We start from the raw sequence: 9,607 nt of genomic DNA, 5'->3' as shown, positions 1-9,607 counted from the left end.
TCTACATATAAATGAGATATCTGATGCACATAATGCACAACGAGTAAAGAGCTGCCATTACCATGTGTGGTAATAAGAAACCAGAACACGTGGAGTTTGGGGAATGGTGAACCGAGAAATCAGCAGTGCGATAGGTGACGGTTACCTATTATTTTTCCCGCAATGGCAGCAGAAGTTATTAAAAAATAATAACAAGTTAGTCAAAATACTCCTAATTAGTCATCTTCCTACAAACAAACGGTACTGATCAGCTAATGCCTTGTAGCTCTGTCTGAACTAGTTACTCAATTTTTGTTAATAGGTAAGTACTAAGGGTTTTATTCCTACTTAAGAAAAAACAACCTGTTAGACATTTGTGAGACAAATGTACCAAAGCACTAGGTTGGTCTGTTCTTTAAAAACAGTCTCTTTGGTATAATTTTGTGTCGAGAAGTCCCATTTAGATTAAAAAAACAACCACATTTGATTCTGTCTTTCAAAGGCAATATCTTAGTTATTACAAAACTGTTTAACATAAATATGTTGATGGGAGAAGGTAGGTGCAGTGAGATGAAGAGGACACAGCCAGAATAATAGAATTAATTCACAGAGGTTTGCGGATGAGAAGATCCAGTGTTGCTTTATTTCTTTTCACTAGATGGCCTCTACAAGACCAGCTTTATTTAAGAAATGCAAATGCGACATCACATCAAGAAAAACAATGTCACATTCTTATAAAGCGCTCTTGGCATGAACAAACAGCAACAATGACAATAAATAAAATGTTGGCGAATAAAATTAAACTTTGTCAACAAAGAATACTCAGGATTGCATATCAAACAAGACAAAAAATAGACAAAATGTACTTGGCACAAATTAAATAAACACAAGTCATTTTCAGATTGAGTGAACCTACTCTATGTCCATTGCTTTGTGAATCTGATTGTCCTTCACAGTTAGCATTGAGTATGTGCGTGCACTGTACAAAATAGACACAGATGGCTGATGAAACTAAAATAGACTAATTCCAACACGTCGTCAGTACTCAACATCTTACTTTGTCAGTACCTTGACCTTATAGTCACATTCCCAGGTGGCATTTTGCTGCATGTTTGCACTACACAAATCTGCAGGTACATGTGCAAGAAACCATTGTCACAATTCAAAGCCAATATATACGCACATAGTGGAGGACAAGTATTCTATAATTTACCAGTGATTTCTGATTCGAGTTCAATACAGGTGCTTGACATATGTTCAATTTAAATAAAGGAAATAAAGATATTAAAAGACACTTTGGTATTTTGTAGGTCGTAATGTGACAAACTGTGTTCATTTCAAACATTTTCACTAATAGACCCGGTCTTGTTCTAAATTGATTTGTGTGGACATGATTATAGTGATGCCAGGACACTCATCACACACAAATATTGTGTCAAAATATTATACTCATAACATTTATCTTAAATAATTGTTGACCCGTGACTGCAGTCCAGTGGGATCTGCCTTGTGATGATGACCAACTGAGAAGTACATAAATAAAAACGTTTTTTTTTTAAAAGGACAATAGTAATGAAAAGTAACAGAACACTTTTACGAAAAAAGCCACTTGACCTATTTTTTTTTTAAACAGGATGACCCCTCTCTCTCAGAAAGTGAGTCATGTCCTGTCATAGAATAAATCCTTCTGTCTTTGTGCTCCGTCTGTCTCAGCAGGGCATATGCAGTGCAACACTAACATCTCCAATCTTGACTTCCCAAAGCTAAGGAAAAACAACGTAATGTATTCTACACCCATATAAAAATAAATCAATCGCAAACATGGAAAGATACATCTCATATATACAATAAACTCCTATATAAAATACCTTTTATATACATATAGACAACAGACAACAATACAATAATTGACCTATACAATGTACACCTGAACAGTTAAGACAGGCGAGAGGTACTGAAGTGTATGGCTTGATTGGGAAAAATTCAAAATATTTACAGACATCAACTTTACATCCTTTACATGTTTTCAACTTCCCTGGAATGAAGAGGTCTAGGTAAAGCCCCGTGCCTCATTTTTGTTTCCATTCCCTTAGGTAAGGCTACCTTTTAAGAATTGGTCCACAGAGACTACTCAGCCTCATGATACTTTCACAGTTCAATGCACTCTCAGCTCTCCTTTGGTTACACATGATAGGAGCTAGAAACATGAGTCCTAAAACCATGTATGAAGCTGTCTATCACATAGACCCATTAAAAAGAGATTAGTTAGATGATAAAAAAAACCTTACATATTGAATTTTGTTATGTCCAGGAATACCCAGACTTTATTCTATTCTTCATGAAAGGTTAAACCAGTTATTGACAAGCCCTTCACTCCCAAGAAGAGGTTAGAGGTCAATAGACTCCAGTGTGTAACCTCAGACAGCCCTGCTTTGGTGCTGATATTCTTTTCCATGGCATACCCAAGAAATACTTGTTGTCTTCGCAGACTGGATGGTCTTGTTGGTAGAGTCATGGACTTATATCCTCCCTCCAAAGGAGTCCTTCAGTAGTGTCCTCATGGAGGTTCAGCACAGGATTGAAACTCCTTCAGTAGTTACCAATTGACCAGCGGTGGGATCGTACGTCCCAGCCAGGTAGTAAAGGTCTGGGAAGGTACTGTTCGGCTTCTGATTGTGAGTCAGACACTCATACTCCTTCCTGCTCACTACCTGGCACTTATGAGAGATTGTCTGGACGTCATTCTCATCCTCATGACACGACTGGTACAGGGCATGCTGTAGAGGGAGAGCACAGGGTAAGTTTCATTGTATTGTTTATGAACCAACAGAGAAAGAATGTGATTCTAACAAATAACTAACAGTCTCCGTAAAATGTTATCCTCCATAGCGGCTCACCTTGCCATCTCGATGCCGCTTGCCAAGCTTGGTTTCTTCAGGGTGGTAGAACCATTTGACTTTGACCACCATGTTAGAGGTCCAAGATTCCCACAAGTTCTCAATTTGACCTACATATGGGAGGTTGGGACGTCCAGCGGAGAGGAACACAGCACAGTCACCCACACTTACTGTGTCTCTGCCTCTCACAATGGCCTTGTAAAAAAGCTTCCTCGCCTTGCCCTTTAGACCTCGCCGCTGTGGAAAACAAGACGTATTAACAAATATTGTTTGATGATGAATATGTCTCTTGACCTAATGATTTAGTATTGGAAGATATTATGAAAGAAAAGCGGATATATCTTTGCTAAAATCATGCAGTAGAAGAATGGGCGAACTATTCCTACCTGTGTAGGGTTTCCTGACCACCTCCACATTGGTCGTCCTGCAAGGCACGAAGACATCTTGGGCCTTGGAACAAATGAGGTTTCCTCTGGAAGCATCCTAGGTTTCTTTACAAAATCCTTTGATGATTTAGAGGTGGAGCTGGAGCTTTCTTTCCTCTTTAGGGACTTGCTGTTGGAGACCTGGTCCGGGGGGCCTCCTTTGACATTAGAAACAGCCACAGCTTTGGCCACAAAGGAATGCGAGTGTGGCCTTGAAGAAGTTGAGGGTTCAGAGGGTTGTAGAAGCCCCCGGTGGGAAGTTAGACAACTCTGAAGCATCAATGTAGAACTGTCCTCATCCTCTGAGCTGTAGGAGGAATCATTGTCAGAGGAACACAGGCTGGAACTAGAGAGAGAGCCTGAAGAAGAGGAGCTTGAAGAACCAGAAGACGATGAGGAGACAGAGAGGCGAGACAGGAAGCGGCCAGCCGTCCTTAGTCCTCCTGAGGCTGCAGCTACTGCAGCCCTCCTCCTCTCTTCCTCCTCATCATCTTCATCATCATCATCCAGATCAGAGTATGAGCTGTGACACTCTCTGTGAGAGCTGAAACCCAGGTCGCCATATTCATCCATACGCAGAGAATAAGAGGGCTTTCTTTGAGGTGTGGTTTCTTTCAGGAGGAGTTCTACTTTGGAGGCTCCACCCTTTTTGTTGTCTTTAACCAGCAGCACTGGGTGAGAGTACGACTCTGTCCTGGGCATACCACTCACACTTGAAGATCCAGCTCGCAGCATTAGAGCTTTGCTATTCTTTGTCTTAGGCGAGGTCACTCCCTCATGATCTAACTTGACTAAGAACTCTTGTCCAGACTTTCTGCTCCTTGGAACCACAAGGTCATCTTGCCTGCGCTTCTGGGCATACAGCCCACTTCTTGCGCCCTGAGATAAACCTGGACCTGACCCTGAAGACTGAGTACAAAAAGAGGAGTAGCCATTTGCAATGCTGCTGAAAGAGTCCACCTCAAAAGAGCTGCTGCTGAAAAGGCCTTTGGCTGGGGTGGAGGACATTGGCTGGGTCCTAGACAGGGGGAAGAAGTCATCTTCTGTCCCTCTTAAGACCTTCCTGGGTGTCCCATTAAGCTGAAATAGGTTGTCCGACGACCGCTTCCTGTTGTTGCTCAACGAAGGCCAACCCAAGAAAGGTGAAGGACTTTTATTGGCATTCTCAGCCTGCTGTTGCTGCTGCTTTTGTTTTTTACCAGAACCCTTTGGCCTCCCTAGAGTGAACAAAATGTAATATTGCAAATTATGAAACAGGTCTCTGGGAACATTTCATTTGATGTAATACTGCAGCCATAAAAGAACAATGCTACCCCATATGAGGGAATTTAAGGTGAAATGAAGAAGTTATTATTATTCTTACCAGGTCTTCTTTTGTGGACAGTTAAAGTTTGGCTATTTGTTAAAGTGTTGATGATGTTGAATCGGTCTGAAGGTCTGCCACTGAAAGGGGCCTGCTCCAGACTGGAACTCTTCCTGACTGTTTTCTCACTGGGTATATGCAGGGCAGGGAATGACTCACCACCTGATGAACAAGAGGCAGACGCTTATTAACATTTACTTTCAGGTAGACAATAGAGTTCAGCATGGAAGGGAACATCCCCAGTTCCACAGAATAGGAGACACCTACAGCAAATCTGGTATCCTGGAGGCAGCAGGCGGATGTTTGGGAGAGAAATCTTCCCTCTGTCTCCATCATCAAACTCTACCATCACTCCTGCTTGCTTCCCTTCATCAGATGAAGCACCTGCAAGAGACAAGAGCACCAAATGTTGTTTAAACATACAACTGAATATATAGTTTAAGATACATAGGTCACACGGGACAAACGGATATAGAAAGAGCCGTTGTCTCACCTCTGCGAACGTAACCTGGGTATAAGCAGCGTGAACGTTCGCTCCAGAAAGCACACACCCTGGTTCCTTCATTGAGTATAGCCTCCGACTCTGGCCGTACATCCAGCACCTGAAGGCAAGACCAAAACATAATTAGGATTCATTACAGCCCACACACAATCGCACACAGACAGACAGACAGACATGCATGCACAACACACTCGCTTACAAACAGTGAGAGAGCCTTAGAGCATTGTGCATGGGCAGCCACTGTGCCACATTACCAAGCGGCACTTATCTCATGCCAATGTGCCAGTCAGGGCTGAAAGGAACGGAAGCCATGATGCAGTAAATCCTGACTTGCTGAGTAATACTAAAGAGGGCCTGAATAGAGGGCTTGTGATTGCAGGTTGCCAGATCCTCCCTCCAACAATGCAGGCAGCCCCAGCATCCGCCACTCACTGGGGGCTCTTTCAGGTTGCTTTCATTTACTGTTGCCATGGCGAGGGACCCTTTGACTGATGAGGTGTGGATGTGGGTGTGTTTAGAGTGTGTATGTGTGTGCATGGGGGAGGGTGAAGGAGCACGGTAGAAATCGGGGCATTGGTGTCAGAGTCAAATAAATGGCTTTGGGACTAATTTAAAAGACAAGAAAGTGGAAGTATGGCATAATTAGGACCAGCTGCTATCTAATGAGTGTTTAAATAAGTTGCCAGAAGTGCTTTGTGTGAAGCTGCTGGGAGAATTGGTATGAGCGAGCTTACATGGATGAGAGACAGAGGAGGCAAGTGGTCAAATACTAAATGGACAAATATGTGTGGTCCTCCAACAACAGGAACCTGATGAAAACTGATTTCATTTAGCTGACGCTTTTATCCAAAGCGACTTACAGTAAGTGCATTCGACCAAGAAGATACAAACTTGAAGAAAACAGAATCATATAAGTACATCAGGTTTCAAAGAGACAAACCATTTTAAGTGCTACTCAACTGGTTTTAGATAAGCCAGTCCTTTGTTAGTTTATAAGTGCTTAGTTAGTATGTAAGTGCTTAGTTAGTATATAACTTCTTGACGACAGTTACAATAATGCTTGGCCATTCGGGAGATATAACTGTAGATTTATTTCGAGTGCTCTTGAATTTATACTGAAAATAAACAAAAACCTAACACTGTACAAAAGTAGTTTGTTTAAGAAAGTAATTGAATCATTTGCAAGTAATGAATTAATCTGGTTATTTTGAGCAAGTGTTACAAGAAAGTTAAAAATGCCAGGTTTTAAAATGTCCCGTTAATAATTACGTAACATTTTATCCTGCTTTGACTCAAAACATTAACATTATGGCTAGTAATTCTTCAAGGGTTTAAAGGAGAAAGTGTTGCCAGTCATTTGATTAAAAAAGAAGCAGCTCACTTATAATTCATGTTACCATGCCTTGCTGCTTTTCCTTTCTCCCATTTAGAGTGACAGCAACAGTTATTAATCTAAGGAACAATGTCGCAAAGTCAAACTCTGCTCTACTTACTCTTTTGTGTGCAAACACCACGTCCTGTGCCCTGTTTGGCAATAGTGAAGACTTATGTCCACAGTTGGAGAAGATGTGGGTATGACGTATTTGCTTTAGGTGACCTAGCTGCTACTGTATTAGTGCATGATGACCAGCATCCTCCAAAAAAATAGGACAAAGGTCACCTGCTGAAGTAAACACTATAACTTTATCCCGGTTACAAAGCACACCAAGAAGCACGTGTTACCTAAATGCAAATGTACACCAGCCAAGACTGTGATGCGGTTTCTACAGTGTATAATTGTCTCATTTCATGAATGACTTGCGTAAACTGTAATTGTATCTTAATTTGAGTGAGAATTACAGATCCTAACGATCTTGTGGTTTAGGGAAAGAAAAATCAAAACCACACCAGCTGCAACTGAAAAAGAAACTAAAACGGGTGAACAATTTTATTGTGAAATATAGATTATGTGTGTGAAAGTTGGATAGCTCTACACTATTGGATCATTTCCAGTCATCATTAGCAACCGTAACCCTCTTTAAACGCCATTTTGTTTGTATTGATCTGATCCTCTAAAGTAAACAACTATTTTACTCGAGCAGCAATGAGATGTTAAGTTATTTCATTTAAAATGTGAGTGGATCCAGGTGTTTGTAGGATTATCTCACCCACACACACTCACAAACCCAAAGATCCTGTCTCACATATGTTCATATGCATTTAAAGGGTTTTAATGGCGTCAAGGGCGGTTTAAAGACTGAAAACTAAAGGACCAGCAGAGCTACAGAGAGGCTGAAAGGCTATGAAGGATTGCGGCGGTTGAGAAGGATGTTTAGGAGAAATAGAAGTGTTGAGTGACCAAGAAGACCAAACAAGTGATGGTTTTTCCTGTAGCAAAGAGTGTTTTGTGCAGCAGGGTGAACTTACAACTTCCTGTAGCAGCTGCTCCAATGAATAGATTCTTGGGCGGTTTCCTCTTTCACCGTAGATAACAATGCTAAAGCTAGAGAATAAAGCACAACAGAGAGAGAAAAATATATTTTCAGATGCTTGTATTATGCTCGCCTTGCTCACATGTCATATGTGACTCCCACTCAGCTGTTGTTAAAACATCTTTCTGCTGCCTGAGCCAGGAGAACCAAATAAACACTCAGTTAGGTATGGATGGCGTTTTTTAAGCTAAGGAATGACATTAAGATGGATACAAAATAGGCTAACTTGGATACTGGTGGACACTTCTAGTCCCATCATGCTAAATTCCTCTTTCCTTTATCCTTAAAGAGCCTTACCCATTACACCTTGTAGGCCTGACTGCAGTATAGTTTCATTATATTCAAGAGAAGGCAGACATTTTTATTGCCAATATCTCCAACACTTGTCAACTCACATCGAAACCTTCCAGATTGATATATAGCACAAAAAGTAATATTATTATTTTGACTTTGACATAAACTGCCCCTTATTATTGTGATTTCAACCTCAACAACCTCCTTAAATGAATAGAAGAATATGATTAAAATATGTAAATGAGGTGTGTTAAAACCCTGCTATATCACTTGAACTTCAAATGTGTGCTTACATGTCTGGGAGATCCAGTGTGTGGATCCTTGCAGCGTATAGTAGCTCATCCTCTTTGCAGATCAGCACCTTCAGTCCATCAGTCAAGAGCTCTTTGGTCAGGACACAGTTGGGAACTGTATAAGCAAAAGGCAAACATTGCATTTAATAATTCACCACATCACTGAAACTAGCTTCAAACACTGTTGCAAGATATCCTGTGTAATCTCTTGCCTTCCGGGCATTTTTTGCTGTAAGAGCAGCTGCTGTCCTCCTCTTCTTCTGAGAAGCTGCTGCCATCCATCTGAAAGCCCTCATCGGCCGCAAAGCTCTCCAGCAGCAGACTCACTGCTCGCCCCTTTGGCTGTAAAGTACAACAGAAGGGACGCACAGATGAATAAATGGATACAAAATAAAAGTGGCAATGGATAGTGTGATAGGAAAAAATAAGAAGAAATTGTTTAGCATGGTACTCAAAGTAGCAATTAACCGCAGGGGGCTTCACAGCGCCTGTACTATCTCCTATCAGTAGCCTTTTCTTACACTGTCACAGCAGAAAGTGTGAGCCGCCCCCCCTTCTCACATCTCTTCTCCTATCCTATTCTCCCCTAAGATTACTCAGCAGGAGGTTGGGCTATGTGCGATGTACTTTTAATAGTTCTACAGTAACCATCCTCAGGGTGAGAAAACTGGGACAGTAAGACATCACCAGAATTGTTAATAGAATGTAGGAAGGAGTTTTTGAGAATAGGATTCTGTTTGGTGGTTTGCTTGTTCCTTGTTGAGTGAGGATTGAGTGCTTTTAGTATTCTCCGGTTCTAGTACCTTCTGCTCCTTGGTTATTCGTCCCTTGCTGTCTTCAGTCTGTGAAGATGTTGCCCCACCCGACCAGCAATTTCTTCTCTGTTAATGAGAATGGACAAGGTGAATTGTTAAATATCACCACTATAGTCCCAGTAATTTATGTGCAGAATTGTTATACCATTAAAGTCATTTTGAGTAGATGTTTATGATGTAACATTTATATATCCAAATACTTTCTACTGACCTTATTGATGGCTCCTCTCAACATTGTGCTTTTGCGGGTCGCCCTCTTTAGCCTCTCACTGGTGGTGGTGAAGGTGGCCAGGCCCATGCCCCTCCGGTAGCGGTTGCCTCTGGTCCCGAGGCTGCCCCACCGAGGCTCCTTCGACCTGGGCCCACATGGCTTTCTGACCCCTTCAGGCCGATGGTCTTCATGCCGGTTTTTGACTGCAGGGGACAGGCCTATCCTACGAGGCGTCTTCTTCCTTATTTTGACTTCACCTTCTGCTCCAGACAGACTCTGGGATCCTGTGAAGTTCAATTAGAGAAACAGATTTAGACAAAGCCTAAAAGCCAGCGGGAGAAACACGGAACAGACGCT

At 41.8% G+C, this 9,607-nt stretch overlaps 1 protein-coding gene across 1 annotated transcript in view; it reads right to left on the bottom strand.

Moving 5' to 3' along the window:
* Positions 1-573: 573 nt before the first annotated feature.
* Positions 574-9,607, bottom strand: part of LOC117492754 (BAH and coiled-coil domain-containing protein 1) — a 60,819-nt gene continuing 51,785 nt past the window's right edge. The window contains exons 20-30 of the mRNA XM_034143135.1: positions 9,251-9,534; positions 9,028-9,105; positions 8,437-8,566; positions 8,225-8,339; positions 7,573-7,648; positions 5,158-5,266; positions 4,932-5,048; positions 4,665-4,826; positions 3,263-4,518; positions 2,877-3,113; positions 574-2,756 (exon numbers count right to left, since the gene is read on the bottom strand). Of these exons, the coding sequence (XP_033999026.1) occupies positions 2,547-2,756; positions 2,877-3,113; positions 3,263-4,518; positions 4,665-4,826; positions 4,932-5,048; positions 5,158-5,266; positions 7,573-7,648; positions 8,225-8,339; positions 8,437-8,566; positions 9,028-9,105; positions 9,251-9,534 (2,774 nt within the window). The 3' untranslated portion in view covers positions 574-2,546. The remainder of the gene's footprint in view (positions 2,757-2,876; positions 3,114-3,262; positions 4,519-4,664; positions 4,827-4,931; positions 5,049-5,157; positions 5,267-7,572; positions 7,649-8,224; positions 8,340-8,436; positions 8,567-9,027; positions 9,106-9,250; positions 9,535-9,607) is intronic.

Source organism: Trematomus bernacchii, unplaced genomic scaffold (assembly GCF_902827165.1).
Source record: "Trematomus bernacchii unplaced genomic scaffold, fTreBer1.1, whole genome shotgun sequence".
Taxonomy (NCBI): Eukaryota; Metazoa; Chordata; class Actinopteri; order Perciformes; family Nototheniidae; genus Trematomus; species Trematomus bernacchii.
Note: the sequence above shows the minus strand (reverse complement) of the source record. Positions and strands in the feature narration are given on the sequence as shown.